The sequence below is a fragment of the Crassostrea angulata genome, chromosome 2, assembly GCF_025612915.1.
Source record: "Crassostrea angulata isolate pt1a10 chromosome 2, ASM2561291v2, whole genome shotgun sequence".
Taxonomy (NCBI): Eukaryota; Metazoa; Mollusca; class Bivalvia; order Ostreida; family Ostreidae; genus Magallana; species Magallana angulata.
The window spans coordinates 14,695,613-14,718,626 of NC_069112.1; the positions used below are offsets into that span (position 1 = coordinate 14,695,613).

The window sequence follows — 23,014 nt, forward strand, 5'->3', positions numbered from 1 at the left end:
ACAAAAAAGTGTGACGTCACAGAACACTGGATCTACTTTAACCAATTGCTATTTATTACTTCAATAAAATTGAAACCAGTTCTGTTTTTCAAGTTTCATTAGAGAGTTTCACGAGTATGGAGTTAATTTAACTTCAATAGTTTAGCTTTCTTCATATTTATTCTTTATGTTTACATATTATATCTTAACGATCGGACGAAGAAATTTAATATTTCAATGACTATTTTTTGAAGTAATATGTTATGCTTACTTTTTTTATTCATAGTGAGCTTTTTTATGATTGCTTTTTTGTGTGATACCTATATTTAAAAAAAAATATATTTTAATGCAATGTTTCTTTAACAATAAAACATGGTTATATCGAACATGCTTGTAATAAATTGCCATTTAAAGTGAAATGTTTTTCATTCTCGGTGACTCTATTACATGTTGTAATCAATTTTTTGTTAAAAAATCCATTTACATCATGTAAATCTTTAACGTATGTTATGATGATCAGCTGTTTTGTGTTTATGTTTATGTGTGACGTCATAGCGCGCGACAGGAGGTGTAGTATCTTCTGCGAGGTTAGAGATACGCCAGGGATCAGAGAGAAAAGACATTGAGGAATCCTCGGTAATTCGGCCATGCCGTGCGGGATCTATATGTAACTGTGACTGTTGGACCGTCTTTAACTTTTTGTGAACTGTGATCTGCCTGTTAACTGTGATCTTCCTGTGAACTGTGATTCGTCCGTGTGCGCGTACCATCCCGTAAAACTGCACCGTCCTGTCGCCATTCAATCAGCTGAGTACTGTAAAACTTTAAGATTATTTGATTCTGTATTTGTTTATCGTTTGTGTGTTTTGATATATGTGTAATCTATTAAATGTGTAAACGTTAATCGTTTTGACTGGTGTCTTTTGTAAGTGTCGCTATATTTAGAATTGGGGAAAGTTTTGGGCTAATTTTAGATTTCAAGTTCGGCGCACGTTACAAATTGGGGGCTCGTCCGGGATATCGAACATTCGGCATTTTATTTGGTAAATACTAAAAGGGTCGATATCTGGAATATTTTTGATTGATTGTGGGATTTGTTGAAATATTTTTTGTAAACACACCAGTCAAAATGGTTTTTAACTTAGAGGATTTTTTTAAATCTCCTGATGCTAGCAGGCTTCAATATCTTACAAAAGATGAACTGTTTTTGTTTGTAACAAAGTTTGGATTGAATGTGAAACGTAGTTCTAGAAAAGCAGAGATAAGAAATGTTGTGCAGTATTTGGTAGAAGAAGGGATTTTAGAGTCAAGTGCTATGTCATAAGTTGTTGAAGCAGAAAAGCCTGTGAAAACAGATTATGAATTTGAGTTGCAATTTAAACAATTAGAGATAGAGCAAAAGCGAAAAAGACGGGCGTAAGAAAGGGAAAAGTTTGAATAAAAGAAGTTGATTAGAGAGCAGGAGAAATTGGCCAGAGAACAATAGAGAGAGAGAGTATGAAAAAGAGAGTATGAAAAAGAGAGAAGTGAAAGAGAACATGCGCATGCATTGACAATGAAGCAATTAGAATTTGACACTCAAAGATTGAAAAGAGAAGAAGCTGAGGCAAATGCTAGATCTAAACCTGACTTTGATGTTGCAAAAAATATAAGACTTGTTCCTAAATTTCAAGAGAAAGACGTTGACAAGAACTTTATTCATTTTGAGAAAGTGGCACAAAATCTGAATTGGCCTAAACAAATATAGCCACTCCTGCTTCAAAGTACATTTATCGGGAAAGCTCGTGAAATTTATGGGGCATTGTCACTGCACCAAAGTTCAGATTATGATATTATCAAAGAGAATGTCTTAAAAGCATATGAACTTGTGCCAGAAGCTTATAGACAAAAGTTTCGCAGCTATAAGAAATTCAATGAACAGACTCATGTTCAATTTTCTTGTGAAAAACAGAATTTGTTTGAAAGATGGTGCTCATCTAAGCATGTGGGTTCAAACTTTGAAAAGTTAAAGCAAATTATTTTGATTGAAGAATTCAAAAATTGCATTCATCCAGAAATTAGAACATATTTAGATGAACAGAAAGTTGAAAACTTGGAGCAGGCTGCTACTGCAGCTGATGACTATGCACTAACTCATAAAGGGTCATTTACAAAGCAGAGAAATTCAATTAATGACAATTTTCGTGGGCGACCAGACAATTCACAGGTAACACTTGGTTCGAAATCAACTTCATCCGAGCAAGTGAAAGTCGCTGACAAGAATTAAATGACTACCAAGTCAGGTTCTATATGTAATTATTGTAAGAGAAAAGGCCATATTAAATCAGAATGTTGGGCATTACAGAGAAAGAAGTTAAATTCTGATAGTCCCAGTCCCAGTGCCCTTACTTCTGTACAAGGTAAGTTTGTCTGTAGCAAGTTTGAAAACCCCCAACGAAAGTCTGAATCTGATATTCTTAGGGAGGAATTTACACCATTTGTGTTTGATGGTTTTGTGTCTTTAGATGGTACTGACTTGCATCCTATGAAAATTTTGAGGGACACATGTGCTTCTCAGTCTTTGTTTCTAGAGGGGGTGCTGCCACTGTCTGAGAAATCGTATACTGGTTCCGATGTGTTGATTCAGGGTGTAGAGTTGGGATTTGAGAAAGTTCCTCTTCATGAAATAGGTTTGAGATCAGATTTTGTCTCTGGAAATGTAGTAGTTGGGGTTAGACCTACTCTATCTGTTAAGGGTGTATCTCTTCTGTTAGGAAATGATTTGGCAGGGGGCAAGGTTGTTCCTGACCCAGTTGTTTGTAACAGGCCTAGTATAATAGGGGAGGAGGAGAATAAAGAGTTATTTCCTTCTTGTGCAGTCACTAGAGCCATGGCTAAGAAACATAGAGATCCTGATCTTAAGGTAAGTCGGGAAAAGTTAGATATGGGAAATGACTTAAATATTGGTCTAAATGAGGCATTTATGTTCAATTTGTTGTAATCAGAAAGTCATACTTCCTCTGAGAACCAAAAACATGCGTCTTATGATGACGTGTTGGGTTTACATGAAATGTTTAATAAGACACCTCTTACTAGGGATAGGCTGATATCTGAGCAAGAATCAGATTAAGAAACTAAAGGTCTAAGTACCCAGGTCTTGTCTCCTGAGGAGGCAGAAAAGGTCCCTATTTGTTATTATAAGAATCAAGGTGTTCTTATGAAAAAAATGGCGACCCGTGATGCTCCTGTAGATCATGAGTGGCAAGTCCACCATCAGATAGTAGTACCTAGGGCATACAGACAAACAGTCATAGGTCTCGCTCATGACACGCCTATGTCAGGTCACTTGGGCATTAAGAAAACTTACTGTAGGGTGTTGGCTCATTTTTGTTTTGGCCTAAGATGAGAAAGGATGTAGTTAAGTAGGTTAAGTTAAGTAGGTCCTGTCATGTGTGCCAAGTCGTAGGGAAACCCAACCAAAAGATCCCTCCTGCTCCTTTAAATCCAATCCCTGCTTTTGATGAACCCTTCACCACCGTCATTATAGACTGTGTAGGCCCATTACCCAAAACTAAGGTAGGTAATCAGTACCTGTTGACAATCATGTGTGCATCTACACGATTCCCTGAAGCAATTCCTTTGCGCAATATTAAGTCAAGAACAATTGTCAATGCTTTGACAAAGTTTTTCACCAATGTAGGGCTACCCCTATCAGTACAGTCAGATCAAGGATCTAACTTTACATCCCAAGTCTTTAAACAAATCATGTGTGAGTTAGGTATCAAACATCACACTTCAAGTGCATATCACCAAGAATCCCAGGGGGCTCTTGAAAGGTTTCATCACACCTTAAAGACTATGATACGTACATATTGTTTGTCAAATGAGAAAGATTGGGACCAGGGGATCCCCTATATATTATTCGCTGTTAGGGATGCTAAACAGGTGTCTTTGGGTTTTAGTCCCTTTGCACTTGTATATGGTCACACTGTGCGTGGCCCATTAAAACACTTGAAAGAGAAGTGGTTAGGTTCAGAAACTGAAACAAGTTTGTTAGATTATGTGTCTAAATTCAAGGAGAGAATTTTTCAAGCCTGGACCATGACAATAGAGATTCTAAAGGTAAGTCAGACAAAGATGAAAACTTGGTATGACAAGCATAGTAAATCTAGAGTTTTTAAGTCTGGAGACAAAGTCCTTGTCTTATTACCCATTCCAGGTCAACCATTGCGCGCTAAGTATTTTGCTCCATTTGAGGTTGAGCAAAAGGTCAATGATGTTAATTACATCATCAAAATTCCAGGTCGACGCAAGAGCAAACAGCTCTGCCACATTAACATGATTAAACAATATCATGACAGACAAGATCCACATTATTGCAAGTCGGAACAAGTAGTTGCATCAAACTCTTCAATTACATCTACTACAAATCAGAACTGGTGTCATGATCAGTCAACACCAAAGTTGAAGAACTCTGACATTTTAGCTAATCTAAAGCTTAAACTTCCTCACTTAGATGACACTAAAAAATTAAAGCTTACAAATCTTATACAAGAATTTTAAGACTTGTTCCCTGATGTACCCCAAAAGACAAATTTGGTATATCATGATGTAGATGTTGGAGATTCACCTCCCATTAAACAGCATCCTTATAGAATGAACCCTGTGAAACAAGAACATTCTCATTCAGAAATAGCTTACATATTAGAACATGACATTATTGAACATAACAATAGTCCTTGGAGTTCCCCTTGTATTCTTGTTCCCAAGCCAGATGGTTCATTTCGGTTTTGCACTGACTTCCGCAAGGTAAATGCAGTAACAAAGACATATTCTTACCCTATACCTCGAATTGAGTATTGCATTGACAAGATTGGTTGTGCCAAATATGTAAGTAAATTCGACCTTTTAAAAGGGTATTGGCAGGTCCCGTTAACTGAGAGGGCTAAGGAGATTTCTGCTTTCGTTACTCCCAATGGTTTTTATCAGTATAAGGTCATGCCTTTTGGTATGAAGAATGCGCCCGCGACCTTTCAAAGAATGATTAATCATTTGATTTGTGATCTGAATGAGAGTGAAGCGTATATTGATGATGTGATTGTGCATAGCGATACTTTTGAAGAACATTTGCTACATATTCGAGCATTGTTTGAAAAATTGTCAGATGCAAATTTAACTGTTAGTCTTGTGAAAACAGAATTCTGCCATGCTATTGTAGAATACCTTAGTCATGTTGTAGGTAATGGCCATGTAAAACCTGTTCTTGAAAGGTTGATGCAATTGTAAAATTTCCAGTACCCCAATGTAAGAAAGAACTGATGAGATTCCTGGGAATGGCAGGATATTATAGAAAGTTTTGTCCCAATTTTTCAACTATTGCAAACCCATTGACTTGTCTTTTGAAGAAGAGTTCTAAATTTATTTGGAGTGAAGCATGCCAGCAGGCATTTGAACAAATCAAAGCCATTCTTATGGTCCCTCCAGTTCTTTCATCACCAAATTTTGACAAAGAATTTGTGTTACAAATTGATGCAAGTGATGTGGGATGTGGTGCTGTATTGTTACAAGAGGATGAAGATGATGTTTGTCATCCTGTAGCATATTTTTCTAAAAAGTTTTCTAAATGTCAGCATAACTATTCAACTGTTGAAAAAGAATGCCTTTCTATGTTATTAGCATTGCAACACTTTGATGTATATTTGTATTCGTCTGCTCATCCAGTAGTTGTTTTTACTGATCACAACCCTCTCACCTTTGTGAACAAAATGAGAAATAAGAATCAGAGATTGATGAGATGGAGTTTAGAACTGCAAGAGCATAACATTGTGATTAAACATATTAAAGGGAAAGAAAACATTATTGCTGATGCTTTGTCAAGAATTGTTGTAGATTGAAATTTTATTGTGTAACATTTTTTTGTTTGTATTTTGTAATGTGTAAAAGTTTTCGTTTACTCAAACTTTCCTTTAAGGGGGGAGATGTTATGATGATCAGCTGTTTTGTGTTTATGTTTATATGTGACGTCATAGCGCGCGACAGGAGGTATAGTATCTTCTGCGAGGTTGGAGAGACGCCAGGGATCAGAGAGAAAAGACATTGAGGAATCCTCGGTAATTCGGCCATGCCGTGCGGGATCTATATGTAACTGTGACTGTTGGACTGTCTTTAACTTTTTGTGAACTGTGATCTGCCAGTTAACTGATCTTCCTGTGAACTGTGATTCGTCCGTGTGCGCGTACCATCCCGTAAAACTGCACCGTCCTGTCGCCATTCAATCAGCTGAGTACTGTAAAACTTTAAGATTATTTGATTCTGTATTTGTTTATCGTTTGTGTGTTTTGATATATGTGTAATCTATTAAATATGTAAACGTTAATCGTTTTGACTGGTGTCTTTTGTAAGTGTCGCTATATTTAGAATTGGGGAAAGTTTTGGGCTAATTTTAGATTTCTAGTTCGGCGCACGTTACACGTATAATTTTGACTTAATCTAGTTTTCAATATAAATCGTGTTTTTTTTCTTTTATAAGTGGAAGACATATTTTTTAAAACTAGTAGTGATGAAAATTGTCTATGGAATGCTTCAATGAATTACCACTTTACCAGAATTAAAACCACATTTATATTTTCTATATAGTATTGGAGCTGTGTAAATTCTTTGTAGTCATCTACATTTTTTTATTTGTTTTTACACATATTCTAGTGATAACCTCTCTCTATGACATAAATGCTGTATGACTAATGTTAGACTAGATTTGATATAAAGTAATCTCGGAATCCATACAATTTTGGATGATATAAATTTTGACTAAAGCAATATGAGCTGCAAATTTCAAATTGGAATTTTGTTTTACAAAAATGTTATTGTCCACTAAAATGACAACATTTATCTTGGTTTTTAAATTTCTGTTAGCCATATATTTGTGAAAAGAGCCATTAAAAAGCTTTAATTGGAGCCAAATTGAATTATTGTCGTCCTGTACAAAAACTGGTCTGCTATATATTCTTAAGAAGGGAAATCTTTTTCTCCAAAAATGCATCCTCTTTTCAAATATTATCTATTATGGAAGTTTAAGTTACATGCAGACTTATCACATTAGCAGGTTTTGACAGCAAAGTAAAAGTCTAAAAAATACATCTCATATTGCTTTCAACGTCATATGTATCTATTCATAAATATTTTTCCTTTTCCAATTATAGCATTTTTTATAAGATCTTTCCTTACCAAGTTGAATAATATATCTTACGTTGCTACCGTTGGGACGAGCGCAGCATGAGTTACACATACATTTTGCATCTTTGTCAACTTTGCGGTATAAATATTTTGACAATTTACAACTTACACCACAGAATGAATTTTTATTTGTGGGTGGGTGTGTGTGTTTGACAGACACAAAAAAAAGAAAGAGAAAGAGAGAGAATATTTCTGAGTTAAAAAAAAATATGTACAATATACATAATACAAACTTGCTTTTCCTCAATCGTTCTTTGCTTTTGGAGGAAAATTGATCAGTCTGTAAACTGTAACTTGTGTTTAATCTGATCAAATGTGTAAACAATAAATATTTATCCTTTTGTAGTCGGTTGTTATCTGAATTTTTCATCCCGGTTCATAAATTTATGAGATTTTTTGTTTGTTTGTTTATTTTTGCATGCTAATTCCATTCATTGTATCTATTCCTTGGACCCATGTTGTAGGAGTGTAATTTCCTTTGTTCTCAGTTTCATGATTTGGAAATGAAATGCTGCAGTATCTACATAGATTTCTTAGCTGTGTATTTATTTTTCTATTTATTCTTTCTGAAGTAGTTTCCATTGACAAGGATGTATCTTTGATAGCTAATATACTTTTTAAAAATTTTCTTTCCTTAAGTTTTTTTTTACTACACTAGATTATACCCCGCGCAAGTGCGGGAATTAACATGTTACAAATTTATATGATATAATGCTTAATATGTTGAACCATATTTTTTTGTTAATTTTTTTGTATATACTTTGTCCGATTTTTTTCTTTACTTATTCTCAAAAATTGAAATTAAAATGAATTAAAAATTGAAATGGATATTTAAAAGAACGGGCTCGGATGAAAAATATATACGGAAATGGATAATATATACTTAAACGTGACTGTTGCAGCTGACTGAAACAAGATATCTGTGAGCCAATGCTCACTAGTGATACCCCCGCTCTGATGTGAATATGCAAAATAAGCAAAGTCGACATTTAACAGAAAGCTGGCATCCGATTGGTACAGAAATATATCCCACAATATGGCATGCCTAAACAAATAGTGTGTTAAAATTTCAAGCATCTGCGATAAACAGTTGCTGAGAAATCTTTGAGGAAAATTTGTTTGAAAATTTTGGCTAAAATAAACAAAGTACTCATTTAACAGGAAGTTGACGTCCGATTGGTACAAAAATATATCCCATGATACGGCATGCCTTAACAAACACTGTGTAAAAATTTCAAGCATTTGCGATAAATAGCTGCTGAGAATTCTTTGACGAAAATTTGTTTGAAAATTTTGGCTAAAAATAAAGTCATTATTTCACAGCAAGTTTGACGTCCGATTGATACAAAAATATATCCCACAATATGGCATGCCTATACAAATAGTGTGTTAAAATTTCAAGCATCTGCGATAAATAGTTGCTGAGAGTCTTTAACGGAAATTAATTTGAAAATTTTGGCTAAAAATAAACAAAGTCGTCATTTAACAGGAAGTTGGCGTCCGATTGGTACAAAAATACATCCCATGATATGGCATGCCTATACAAATACTGTGTAACAATTTCAAGCATCTGCGATAAATAGTTGCTGAGAATTCTTTGACGAAAATTTGTTTGAAAATTTTGCTAAAAATAAACAAAGTCGTCATTTACCAGGAAGTTGACGTCCGATTGGTACGAAAATATATCCCACGATATGGCATGCCTATACAAATACTGTGTAAAAATTTCAAGCATCTGCGATAAACAGTTGCTGAGAATTCTTTGACGAAAATTTGTTTGAAAAATTTGGTTAAAAAATAAGCAAAGTCGTCATTTAACAGGAAGTTGGCGTCCAATTGGTACAAAAATATATTCCACGATATGGCATGCCTATACAAATACTGTTTAAAAATTTCAAGCATCTGCGATAAACAGTTGCTGAGAATTCTTTGACGAAAATTTGTTTGAAAATTTTGGTTAAAAAATAAGCAAAGTCGTCATTTAACAGGAAGTTGGCGTTCGATTGGTACAAAAATATATCCCAAGATATGGCATGCCTTAACAAACACTGTGTTAAAATTTCAAGCATCTGCGATAAATAGTTGCAGAGATAAATGCGACAGAAATTTTTGTTACGGACGGACAGACAGACGGACAGACAGACAGACGGACGGACAGACAGACAAACAAGGGTAAAACAGTATACCCCCTCTCCTTCGGAGCGGGGGTATAAAAAAAAAATAAAAAAAATTATTGTGTTCACTTCAAACCAGAAAATTGGCATTAAGTGTATTTCATTAAAATTTCTATTACTGTCCCAGATAAGTATTTCAGATAAAAGACTGTTTTGAAAACAATATGAAAAGGCGGGACACTCCCACTAAACTTTCCCGTTTTATCCATAAATTATTTATCCATAAAGACGTAGAATTTGTTCATTTACTAATGTCAAAGTTTTACTACCAATCTGTCGTGGTATGAAAATGTATGAAATTAAAACACGCTAGGTTATGCATATTTATTTGCATAATTTAAACCAAAGTTGTCAGATTCAAAGTATCTGCCCGATGGTTAACTCACCCAACACTTACCGCCATTATGTCAATTAGTTAACCCGTTTCTTGGCACCCCGATCTGAAAAAGTTCTCTCCATCGATACTTAAATAGCATTGAATGTTCCATTTTATTACCCTTTTGTAAACAATGCCCGCGATGCATGATGAATTTGTCCTACACTTTCAGTTAATTAGTCAATCTGCGTTCTTGGTTACCCCGTTCTATCTGGAAAGTTCTATCACATTCTCTCACAAGAGGTCGTGCTTCGCAAGCGAATGAGTATCAAAACTAAAATCATTCTCTAAAGAAACGAATCGACTCATTTTATTTATTCCACATTTGTCAAATCTTAACTTCTATGTATTTTCCATGTATAAATATGCTCACAGTAAATATATTCACTCTTTACGTATTTATTCAATATTATTTCATTGCAAGTATATATTTTGATCGAAACTACGCCTGACTTGGATGCGCCAAAGTATGTCCACCACCTTGCTCTCATTTTTGCTATTTTGGGCTTGTTAATCGAAAATGAAAGTAGGTTTTTAATTATTTTTACAATTATAACATATCAGTTAAAATTCAGTTATACCTTACGGACATCATCTCGCATGTGTTGAAATACAGACCCTGCAACGTGCTACTACACCAGTTGCACGGTTCGGTTCGTTACTCTTTTGAACGGTACGGTGCGCTTTATGAACGGTACGGTGCGCTTTGTGATTGGTACGGTACGCTTTGTGAACGGTACGGTACGCTTTGTGAACTTAACGGTTCGCTTCTTGCATGGTACGCTTTGCTAAAAATAGCTGCACGCTTTGTGAACGGTTTGCGCGCTTTCTTAATGAGGTGGGCGTGGCTTGAACGCTTTGATTATTCTCGATATAATTTCGTTTAGTTTTTACCCGATCTACTTCAGCAATGTGGGAATTATGACATATGATAATGATATTTTTGGTTCATTTATATATTTTACAAATGTATTTCAATTTATTTAAAATCAGAACTTCCATCCGTTCCCCTGTTTTTAAAACGTTTCGTGAAACGTGTACTCGGTGACAACCGGGAAGCGGGAGTAATTTTTATTTTGATTAGTCTTTTATCATTAGTATTTAATTTTAGATAAATGTAATCATTAAGATAGATTAAAGGAATTTTGACTTTAAACCGATATATTTTTGTTAAATCAGCGAGCTGTCGATAATTTTACAAAGCATCTAAAGTTTTTATTAGTCTCCTACCAGTTTCACCGGAGGGGACTATAGCATTCCTCTGCGTCCGTCAGTCCGTCCGTCTGTCTGTCCGTCCGTCCGTCCGTCTGTCTGTCCCACTTCAGTTTTCAACACTTTTTTTCTTTATGCATTTGAGGAATAATATGAAACTTGCTGAACAGCTTCAAAATGTCAAACTACAGATCAAGTTTACACTTTTGTAGCGTCTGATTGACATATTTTCGAGAAAATTAATTTTTTATATTCCAATTTTTTAATGTTCGGGTTCGTTATCGGGTTTGGTGTGTACTGAATAAACGAGGCCAGTATGTAGTCAGTAATAATATCGTGCGTTACTTGTACCATTCCTTTTATCATTTCTAACAAACAAATAAATTCTGTAAAATAGTGTCAAACATTGCGTTGTAAATTTAATCGGCAGGGTTTTTTTTTGTATTATTACAATTGGGTTCGTTATCGGGTTGGGCTGTTTAACTGTTTGGTTTGATTTGGGGTACAGAAGACGGTAAGAAATTATATTGTGCATAACAGTGCATTGTTTTCACAAATTTTTACCAGCGAATACAGAATAGACTTGGCGAAATTACAGGAGATGAAAAAAAGAGTATTATTTTACCTATTTTGTATATAATTTATCTATCAGCTATATAGTTTTAATTTCCTCTGTTCTTTTATCTCTGATTAAAGCATGACATCTCGTTTACAGTAGCTCTGAAATAGTTGTGTGCTTGGAAGCTTTCATAGAATAATACGAACCGGTAGGGGACGTGTATTGCTTATGCAATACTCTCAGAACGCTTGTTTCTATACATGTACTTGAATTGAAGTCATTAAATATTTCTAACCCATTTAAATTTGCTATATAAATTGCCCCGACTTTATTCCGATATTTCTTAATTTTCCTTAATCGTTGTCTTGATTCTCGGCTATTTGTTATTTTTACAAGCATCTTTCTTTTCTTTATTCATAATTCGTATGATCATTCTTTATTGCGTACTACTGTATATGGTACTATTGCCGATCAAATTCCCTTAGTGAAGAGACGATGTAAAATGACACGCAGTTAATGATAAGATAAACAATGAATTTCAGATAAGAAATCTTGAAATCAACTGTTATATAGTTTTTTGAGTAATGACACGAATTATTATTCATTTAAATATTGATTCTACGATTTTCTGCACTTGTTCGTCCTTATTTGCACAGTAGATTATGTATTCAGATTGATCCCGATGGTTAAAATTTTGACGCTATTTCACATCACACATATTAGATTGTAAATAAAATAAACAAGAGCTGTGTTTATGCTTACATCTACTTACAAAATGTTAATCAGTAGTTTGGTACATTAATGTAAAATGATATTTTATTGCAAGTTAATATTTGCGAAAATCCCGCATGTATAGAGTCGCTGAATTTTTCTACGGATCAACGCGCCGATATTCTTCCGTGTAGTTGTTTGTGTACATATCTACAGATTGTTCTTTTGTGTTTTTGGAGATTAAGAAAAGCCAGAAAACAAACAAAGTAGAAGTAAGATATAAGTATTCAGACTATACACACGACAAGTTGTAATGAGTTACCAAACAGGTGTCCGTGGAAAGGTGTGAATACCGGCAACTCGTGTACACCTACTTAAGCGTTCAAATATACAGAGTTAGTTGTAAAGTACAATAACTGCCAAAAAAACAAAATAAGAGAATAGCACCTGTTGTGTATAGAACCCAAGATGAAAGACGCTGTTGTGTTTCTGATCAGCCTCTGTACACATATATCGCACAAGTGATTTGTTCATGTGAAATCACGACGCCATTACCAGCTATGCGGGAAATAAAGTTGAAAGTTATTTTATGAATGTGTGTACTTTTTTTCGTTCAATGCTTGTATTTAATTTACTAAGATTTGTACATATATTTATCTATGAGATATCATATAAGAGTGATTTTTTGTTTATTTATTGCTACATAAATAGCTGAAGTACAAATCGCTCGAGTCACCGGTGATATGTGGTTGTCATTTACTACAGCACATCCACATATATTTAAAAACATGATCTGAAATGTTTTCTTTTTTCATTTAAATTGGTTTAAAGTTTACCTGTAGATTAATTAACAAATCATAAGGTCCGCGTAACTTAAAGATAAGTCGGCATTTTTTTTTAATTTGAAAGGGATATAAAATTTATATATTTTAATATTTCAACCCTTGTTTAGCCATAATGTATTTATTTCTAAACATACGCTATTTTTTTAACGACTCAGGTAAGAGATCTCTCTCGATCTCTCTCCTGAGAATCACTTAAAGCTATGTAAGGCCCAGTATGTACCCAATGTTTCAAACATTTCATGAAAATTATCAAAATAGTATAACATCGCATTGTGTGAACATTAATAGTTTACAATGTTTAAGAAATCGGCGATGCAAGTTTTGAGATGATTACGGTCTTAGAAAGGATATGAAATTAGAATATTTTGTAACTGTATTAATAAGAATTACAGTTTTAAATCTTAGTGTGTGTTTTCTAATCCCATATAAAAAAAAATCTACCAAAATATTGAACTTAACTGGTCAGCGATAATCTCCGTCCATATTCATCGAAAGACATTAGGTCAATAAGCCGTATATGGAAGCTTCACGCCTATTTCAGGGTACGGTACGCTTTTTTGTCCGTCTGGAGGCGGGTCTTGCATAAATTATTTTGCACGGTACGGTTCGTTTTGTGAACGGTACGGTTCGCTTTGTGAACGGTACGGTTCATTTTGTGAACGGTACGGTACGCTTTGTGAACGGTACGTTTCGTTTTGTGAACGGTACAGTTCGTTTCTTGCACGGAACGGTACGGTTCGTTTTAGAGGTGTAGTGGCACGTTTCAGGGTATGTACCAAAGGTGTAAGCAGTTACTCTGGTGCAGGTGTTTTGTAGTTTCTTTTTGGTAGAAAAAGAACATAGTGATTACCTTTGATTTCTATGGCACAAAGACAACAAGATGAAAAATCCGCTTGTAACTTACAGGATGAGAGTATATGTGTTTGAAAATCGTCCTCCGCCTTCTATAGCCGTGCATGGACTTCAACGCATAGGCGAACTTTCCGCAAATACTCACGGACCGGAGATTAAAGAGTTTATCGTCAATGATTTTTACGTTGACGATGGTCTGAAGTCATGTCCGACAAAATGAAAAGCAATCGACTTGATATGCAAACGCAGGATGCTATGTGAGTGCACGTAAATCTGACACTGCATAAGTTTGCATTGAATCGCCAAACAGTAATGGATTCTTTTGACTCACAAGACGTGGCGAAGAACCAAGTTGAGTTGGCTTTTGAAAAAGACTCACCTACCCAGCGTAGCCCAGGTATTTTATGGGATCTTGAAGACAGATACCTTCAGGTTCAGTATATCAGATGGAAGTGGATCATCTACTCGGAGAGGAAATCTTTGCTCGGTTAACAGTGTATATGACCCATTGGGATTCATATCCCCCGTAACTGTCAGAGGAAAGATCGTCTTTAGAAAAATTGTAGCATCTACCTTTGACTGACATGAGCTACTACCAACTCATTTGGCTGAAGAGTTAGAGACATGGAAATAATTACTTCCTGTCTTTGAAAAATTGCAGATATCACGTGTCATCGAACCTAATCTTAATGAGTCTGTGTCCAAGGAACTTTTAGTTTACTGTGGTGCCTCAGAGCTTGCCATCGCAGCAGTCTGTTATGTCAAAGCAACTTACCTTGATGGCTCCTCTTCCATAGGATTTGTACTCGGAAAGGCAAATGTTTCCCCACTGAGTGGCCATACTATACCGAGGTTGGAGCTATGTGAAGCTGTCCTCCCGGTGGAAGTTGCACAAATTGTAGTGGGACATTTGGGAGTGAAATTAGACACTATAAACTTTTTCAACGACAGTCGTGTAGTTTTAGGCTACATCAACATTGAGACCAACCGTTTCTTCTCATATGTTGCTAATTGCGTCGCACGGATTCGAAGCTTTAGTAAACCAACACAGTGGATCTACGTACGAAGTGAAGCAAATCCTGCTGATGTTGGCACAGGGGGGAATCCAACCAGGTGACATGCAGAAGAGTAGTACTCGGATCCTAAGGAACAGTATGTTCCTCAGCAGAAGATGACGTATCCCTTGAAGACACGACTTACCTCTCGTAGATCCAGATGCAGACAAAGAAGTTCGGAATAACAAGTTGGAAGTCGGCACGAAGGTCACCTTGGACTCGACAATAGTAGATTCTCTAGATTTTCCAGTTGAGAAAGACTCATTTTAGCCTTGGTTTGCATACGCCGCTTTATTCAAAGACGTCGGAATGCGAAGTCAGTCAGTTTGAATCCGATGAATGATGCAGATTTGTTTCTTTAAAAAACCCAGTAATCTTACCAGCCAAGCATCATATTGCAACGCAACTTTGATAACTCGGAAGTGTCATCAGGAGGTGAAGCATCAGGGCCGCCATATTACTGAGGGACGCGTTAGATCATCAGGATATGGGCTCGTGGGTGCTACTTTAAACTTCCCCGATACACAACTGTGTTATGTGCAGGCTACGCAAACCTTTTGACTACCAAAAAATGTCAGAGCGCATGCTGCCTGGATACCCACCATTCCAATTAATTGGAGTATATGTCTTTGGTCCCTGTGAAATTATAACAAGAAAAACTAGAGGTGGATCAGCCACCAGCAATGGGTGGGCAGCCCTCTTCACATGCCGAGCAATAAGAGCAGTCCATATTGAAGTGCTGGAGGATATGACGACCTCTGCATTCATAAATTCTCTCACACGATTTATTGCTATTCGAGGCTGTATTAGCATCATCCGTTCCGACAGAGGGACTAACTTTGTGGGCGCAGTAAATGAATTGCAGATCAACACAGATAATGTGAAAGATGGGCCTATATATGACTATCTTACAGAACAAGGGACCACATGGATCTTTAACTTTCCTCGCTCCTCACACATGTGTGGAGTGTGGGAGAGGATTATTGGGACCACCAGACGGATTTTCGATTCCATGTTGTTGGACTATTGATCTAGCAGCTTAACTAATGATGTGCTCACGACCTTTTTATCAGAGGCATGTTCTATCATTAACTTGCGTCCGCTAGTACCCAAATCAACAGATCCTGAAAATCCATTCATCCTAACACCATCAACTTTACATACCCAAAAGTCGAATGTGATAGAGGAAACATACATTAACACTGATGTTGATTAGAAAGATCTCCTACGCAAACAGTGGAAAGGGGTTCCTCATTTTGCCTCAGTCATCTGGAAGCGTTGGGAAGTTGAATACCTTAACATATTACAACCGCGGCGGAAATTGAACTCAAACCAGCGGAATGTGACTACCGGTGATGTTGTACTTATTCATGACAACTGTGCAGGATAAGTTGACCAATTGGGCTAGTCGTTAAAGCCAAACAGAGTGACGATGGACTCGTACGAAAAGTTTTGGTCCGTACAATCGTTGACAAAACGCTAAGAACCTATGTACAACCAGTGAATGAACTGGTTTTGTTGGTGCCGTGTTAAGTTGCTGATGTTGTAACAGTGTGTGTTGTATTAGAGAATCTGAGTTTATATGATTACATGTTTATTAAGAAGCTATGTTTTGCTTTTGATAAGTATTGATATTTCACTTTATCAGGCGAGGAGTGTGCCGTCTTATCAGTCCGGTATTATTACGGAATTGTATTACCCGTTTTGGTCCATTTTGTTTATTGTATGAACACATAAGAGCTTCCTCCCAGGTAGCAGGCGAGATTTCCATATAGTATTGTCGGCTTTACATGCTCACGGTGTTAGTGGATGTCCAAGATGGCCATTATTATGATTTCTACCAAGTTCATTTTCACTATGATCGTGCTTTGTAAAGTTTATAAATGAACAGAACTGAACCAGCTTTATTATGCAGAGCTGTATTATTATGTCAATCTCTAGTCATTTTGTGTACATTAATGTACTTATTTTTTTGTAGCTTTTTACCATCTTCACATGGTTATACTGTCTGTAAATAAGGAAACAGAACACTTCAATCACAATTTTTTAGTGAAAAATGTCTAATCAATAATGCAGTCACCCTTTATATTACATTGCATCAAAAAATATGTTATACAACATAGTTGAAATCAACATTACAGGGTAATTTTTTTTTCTCTCCGATGATTGTCTCCTAAGTTTGAACTACTATTCCGAAAAGCAAGTGCATACGTGTATATCACCGGATTATACTTAACCAAAAAAAAATATCTGAATCAAAATATTTTTTTCTCCCCTTCTCACTTGAACAAAATCTTACTTAAGGTATCCGTGCCTCATTAGACCACGTGACTAAAGCTTCTGTGTCGTGACTCATCGATGATTGCCGGTAATTGTCGGATATTAAAATAAATATTTCTAAAAACCTAGTAAGTGTAAAATTTGCCTTTTGTTTGCTGTTTTATCACGTATACATGTTATAGAAAAGTAAATTACTTTTTATTTTGATGTTTTTAAGAAATCTCGCACTCACGAGACTGCGCAAAAAATGCAATGGCGGTGCACTTGTGTACAGTCGTCCGAGGGCGTTTTACAACCGATAAGGCCGCGATACGTGAGAAAAGAGACAATGTAAGACGTAAGCGTGTCAAACAAAACATTATTTTGGAACATAATTATTCCATTGGCCACATTCACGACGATGTGTGTAATTTTAATGGATGTGAAGACTGTTGTCCAGGCTATTCAAGACTGTTGAATTCAAGAAAGATTGAGACTGAAGAGTGGAAAAAAGGTCGCCGTGTCATAGAATGGAGATGTTTAATAGATTCGCTATGTCTTTGTTTAGTGTGTAAGATGGGACCATTACAACTTACATATGAACACATTAAAGGTGAAATGAAGATGGGGTTGGGAGGGTATTTGTATATTCAGTGCAGCAACTGCGGTCAGTTGAATAACGTCCCATACGGCAGTACATACACCAAACCATCAACAAGAGGACAGAAAATACTCCCAGTGAACACAAAGTTGGGTGCAGGTAATTTCATAATGCTTTTGATTTTGTATAGGATGCTATAAACTGTTTAAAACAGAAATGTTCATGTATATGTAAATGAGCATTTCTCATTTTCTGAGTGTGTTATTGCAGCAATGATTGACTCAATTGGAGGGCCACAACGAGTCAACAATTTCCTTACCACCCTAGATCTCCCATCAATATCACACAAAAATCTGAAATGCATGGAGAGACGAGCTGGGAATCTGATTGAGGCTTATGCTGACAAACGTATGGCCAGTGCAACAGATGCATCTTTCGATGCTGAAATGAGGTTAGAATTAAATATAGTATGATACAATCCAATTGTTTGCTTTAGTGGAGAATAAATGAACACATAGAGCATTTCACATTATTTGAAAACAAACATTAAATACTGTTTTAGTGACATCTCAAACTTGGAAGAAAAGAATGCACCATTCATTCAGCATGCAACTTTTGATGAGGAGTTGGGTACTGCAGTTATAAATGGAGAATTTCTTGGGTATACATTATAAGATTCTTAGAATCATAATGAATGACAAATGGCTGCACATTTCATAGACCCCTATCTTGAATAAAATTGTTGTTTTAAAAAGTGATACCTATTTCTACACATTTGTTTATTTAGTGATCCTGCAATACTTATGAAACAAACTATTTTCCTTGAAGAGCAGACAGGAAGTTTTGATTCAGAAAATCATAATGATTATGATGATGATTATGAAGTGTAAGAACATGAATAATTTACAATTTTTGTTTTTTGTAATACCTACAAGTAAATATCTATGGCAAACAACAGCTTATGTGAACTATTTACACACATAAATTGGTCAGTTAAGGATACCTTTTATTTTTAGAAAACATCAAATGTGCATGAATGTACACATAGGCCAGACAAAATCCAAGACGAGAGGGCAAGGAATAGTTGTTCCTAAGAAGTTAAAGTTTAAACCTTTGACAAGAAAAGGAATGTCTGTCTGTGCAAATCATGGCTGGCAAAAAAAGGGATTTGATCGTCTCACAGGTAAGAAAAAAACTAAAACTAGTGATTAAATTGTATATATTAAAAATATCTTAAATTGTATATATTAAAATATCTTGAATGTTGTGTCAATTTTCATCACCATAAAAGTTGAAACATTCAACAGGCCACACTTTTTTGCTCAGCAAAAGTAAGTGTGGCAATAAAGTTCTCAAAACTGTTGTTAAACATCGAACTTGTTCAGTTTGTAAATGGTGGAAACAAAATAGACCCGGTCAAAAGGTAACCATACATATGTCTGGAGGGGTTCATCTAAGTTAATGGAAGGAACATCGGGGATTCAGGCAATAAAGGAGATGATGTCGCAAAAGACGCCAGTTGAAGTTATTGAGTACGACGGAGACAACACTGTGATACCAAGAATAGAGAATGAACTTGGGGTTAAGATCAAGAAAAAACTGGACCGTAACCACTGTGTCAAAAATATTGTCAAGCATTTATATGACTTGCGAAACAGTAAAGAATCAAAGATCAGCAATCAGGTGATTCAGCACTTCATAAAATGCATCAAGTGTGTCTGTGCAAAAAATTAATGTGATCCAGATGGCATGCGCCAGAACTTGGAAGCATTAGTCCAATACCAGTTTGGGGACCATACCAAGTGTATTCCGAGATTTTGTGGATACAAGAGAAAGTCGGATGAGACTTACTTGCATAAGAGTTTACCTTACAAGACATCATTAAGTGACCCAATTTTGAAGGAAAAGCGTCATAAAATATTTGAACCTGTGATTGCGAAAGCTTCATTGTACAGTGATTTAGGCTCTAGCCAAGCATGTGGACATGCAAATCGAGCAGTAAGTTTACGGGCACCTAAACATCTACATTACGGGGAAAATGAAAGCCTTGATTTTCGTGTTAAAGCTACCGCAGCATGTATAAATTAAGGTCGAAAATACTTGCCAGAGGTAGAAGTGTAAAATGTTATGATGTTTGTTTATTGTTGAGTTTACTGTTGACAGATTTTGCCAATTTTAGCACTTTACATATATTTTTTTTTTAAACTGCAAAAATTAATCCATTGATAAGACATATATTTCTAGATCATGTATATATGAAGATCTTATTTTCTTAATCTGATTATTTGCATCAATTTTTATGAATAATTATGGATGCTATTTTTAATGAAAAATAAAATATTTTCAGGTATTTAGGGAACACAGTCTATCCCCTGGCTATCACACTCAGAAATACTCAGAGAAGATGGACAATGAAAGGAAAAAACGACAAGAAATGTCACAGTTGCCTGGGAAGCGGCGGCGATTGTAATTGAAGCAGGAGAGGATCACTCAAAAAGGCGCCAATGAAGCAGCTGAAGAGATACATATCAATCAGGTAAAGTTTTGGATTGATTTCAGTATGATTGGAACCTTTACATATAATAAGAACTTTCTGCATATCTTCAGAATTTGGACTATCTGACCAAGTAGACATTCAAACCATTCCTGAAGCTGTTCCAAAACCAGGATTTGCTAAGGGCGATCATCTGAATGATGTTCAAGAAAATAGGGTCGTAATTGATCTGGAAACTACTGGACTGAGTAAGAATACATAATTTTATTTGAATATTTGAGTTTCAAATACCAAAGTATTAAAATTATATTACATTTATTCAGATAAGTATATGTATACACATTGGTAGTTTTAAACTCAGTATAATGGTGTCTATTTCAGTCCAGAGAGGATTAATGCCTCACATAACACAGATTGCTGCACAGGATATGTCTACCAATGCCAAGTTTTCATTGCGTGGACCCTGAGGTCCACGCAGAAAATATATAAGCGAGGTTAAACCGGATGCTGTGGGAAAAATTCAGCCTGCGCATGAGCTAGCCTGGTTCCTGTGCGTAAAAGGTAACTCAGAGAACCAGGCCAGCACACGTTTATCTGAATCGGGATCGGGATTCCTTGCTATATGCACACATAAGTTCAAAGGCGCTGTAATTGTAAAGTTGTCGGTAAACAATACAAAAACAAAGTATTCCTTTTAAAGAAATGATTGGCATGTGATATGAACTATCAGTTTTATGAAATAAGTTAATGTTAACCCAAAACTACAACATGCATCAAAAAGCATAATTTGAAATGTTTTGTTGTTTTCCGAATACACATGTAACTTAACTTTACTTTTATAGTATGCGAGGCTAGAAAACTTCCCTATTATATAAGTAGTGCGAATCGTAATGTGTGCGCAAATAGCAGAATTCACCGAATGCCCGATACTATACATGCAAACTTCATTCATAGATCATAATTATTTTAGAAGTATGAATCCTTTAAATTCTGAGATAAAAAGTCAGGGCTATACATATATGTACATGTATACGTAATACAACGTACACATTTAGTGGTTAAAAGCAGAGGGCTAGAGTCGGTGGAATCTCTGATAATCTTAAGGCTTTCACGTTTTCGTTGGAAACACATGCAAATGGTCCACGTATTGTAGTCCTTTTTTTTAAAGGACAGCACCTTGTGTTATGTTTCCCCGAAGGTACCTATCAATGAAAAGGCTGAGCAGACGACGGGAAAATCCTGGGATGGAGAACGCATGACAGTTCATGGAACACAAGTTGCAACAGTTTCAATATCAGAAGCACTTTCAATTTTTTGAAAAATATAGGCAATATCATTTTAATTGCACACAATGGAAGGGTTTTTGACTTTCGGATTTTGTCTCATTAATTTGTAGACTTGGAAAGATGAACGAATTTTTGAATTATGTCTTAGCATTTGTGGATACTTTTTCATTATTTCGTTCAAAAGTACCCAAACTTGCTATAAGCAAGAATTTTTAGCTAAACATTTCTGTCTTGAATCATACAATGCTCATGATGCAGTAGACGATGTCAACATGTTAGCGAAAATTTTATGTGCAAGTGGTACAGAAAAACTAGATTATGCAAAACATTCATATGCATCTAATTGTCACTTTTGACAAGAAAAATTCAATCTCTCTATGACGCAAAATATTGATAGTCATCATTGTCTTGTAGCCAGTGGTGTACTCAAATTAGCAACAGCAAAAAATATTGCAGGTTCCGGTCTTAATTTACAACATTTGAAACTTGTTTTGCAGAGAGATGGTGAAGATGGTTTGAGAAATATTTTTACTGCAAAAAATTGTATAGAGAAACCTCGTGTTACAAACGATCAAAGATTGTTAGCAAATATCATACCAAAATTGTGTTTGTATTTCGAAAAGTAATGTGCGACATTTAACACCTTAGTTTTGCATTTCAATCTTGTCTCTTCATACACTATTGTCAGTGAGTTTTCTACATATGTTTGATGTCCTCTTTACATGAAATACTCAGGAAAATTTATTGATATTTGTAGATCATGTCTTTTACAATTTGTAGACTTGAAATGGTAAATACTTTTGTGGATACTTTGCCATTATATTGTTCAAAGGTACCAATTTTTTATTTTTTTTTAATATTTATTTACAAAAGTACATGTTACAATATTCAAATGTATTTGTAGTAACAAATATATAATAATAAATTTATTAGTGACAATAATATTAATAATAATAATAATACATGTAATAAGAGCAATAGTAGTAATAATAACAGCTATTATATCTGACTAAGTACCATATATATATATATATATATATATATATATATATATATATATATATATATATATATATATATATATAAAGTTACAATAATATTTTATACAAATCACTGTTATTTTTTTTACAAAGATAATATTATTATTGATTGATCTGAATAAAGAGAAGTGTACAGAAATATTGAAGTTGATAGGTTGTAATAAGAAAAGCTTTTTGTAGGGAGGTAGATCCATCGTCATCACAGTCTCTTTTTACCTCCCTATTTATGTGAAAAACCACGGGCCAGGTCACCCAATGCAACATAAAATTATCTACAAATTATCCAAGAGCGTTTTGAAGAATGCATAATATCTATTATTTCCGATACAATGTAGAATTTCTAAGTGTTTCTGAATGCA

The 23,014-nt window shown here is 35.3% G+C and overlaps 1 protein-coding gene and 1 pseudogene across 1 annotated transcript; both read left to right on the forward strand.

The window, feature by feature from the left end:
• Positions 1–17,808: 17,808 nt before the first annotated feature.
• LOC128173933 (uncharacterized) lies at positions 17,809–18,725 on the forward strand. Its single transcript, XM_052839597.1, has 4 exons — positions 17,809–17,994; positions 18,106–18,286; positions 18,398–18,465; positions 18,664–18,725. Exons 1-4 carry the CDS (start codon positions 17,811–17,813, stop codon positions 18,723–18,725), a joined length of 495 nt encoding a protein of 164 aa, XP_052695557.1. The 5' UTR covers positions 17,809–17,810.
• Positions 18,726–20,185: 1,460 nt separating this feature from the next.
• On the forward strand, positions 20,186–20,796 carry LOC128173934 (uncharacterized; annotated as a pseudogene).
• The last annotated feature ends 2,218 nt before the right edge of the window (positions 20,797–23,014 follow it).

Excerpts from the sequence above, each read along its gene's own strand:
- LOC128173933 (XM_052839597.1), top strand. The coding sequence starts at position 17,811 with ATGGGACCATTACAACTTACATATGAACACATTAAAGGTGAAATGAAG. Across the intron at positions 17,995-18,105 it reads GAACACAAAGTTGGGTGCAG|CAATGATTGACTCAATTGGA; the intron begins GTAATTTCATAA and ends GTGTTATTGCAG. Across the intron at positions 18,466-18,663 it reads AACTTTTGATGAGGAGTTGG|AGCAGACAGGAAGTTTTGAT; the intron begins GTACTGCAGTTA and ends TTTTCCTTGAAG.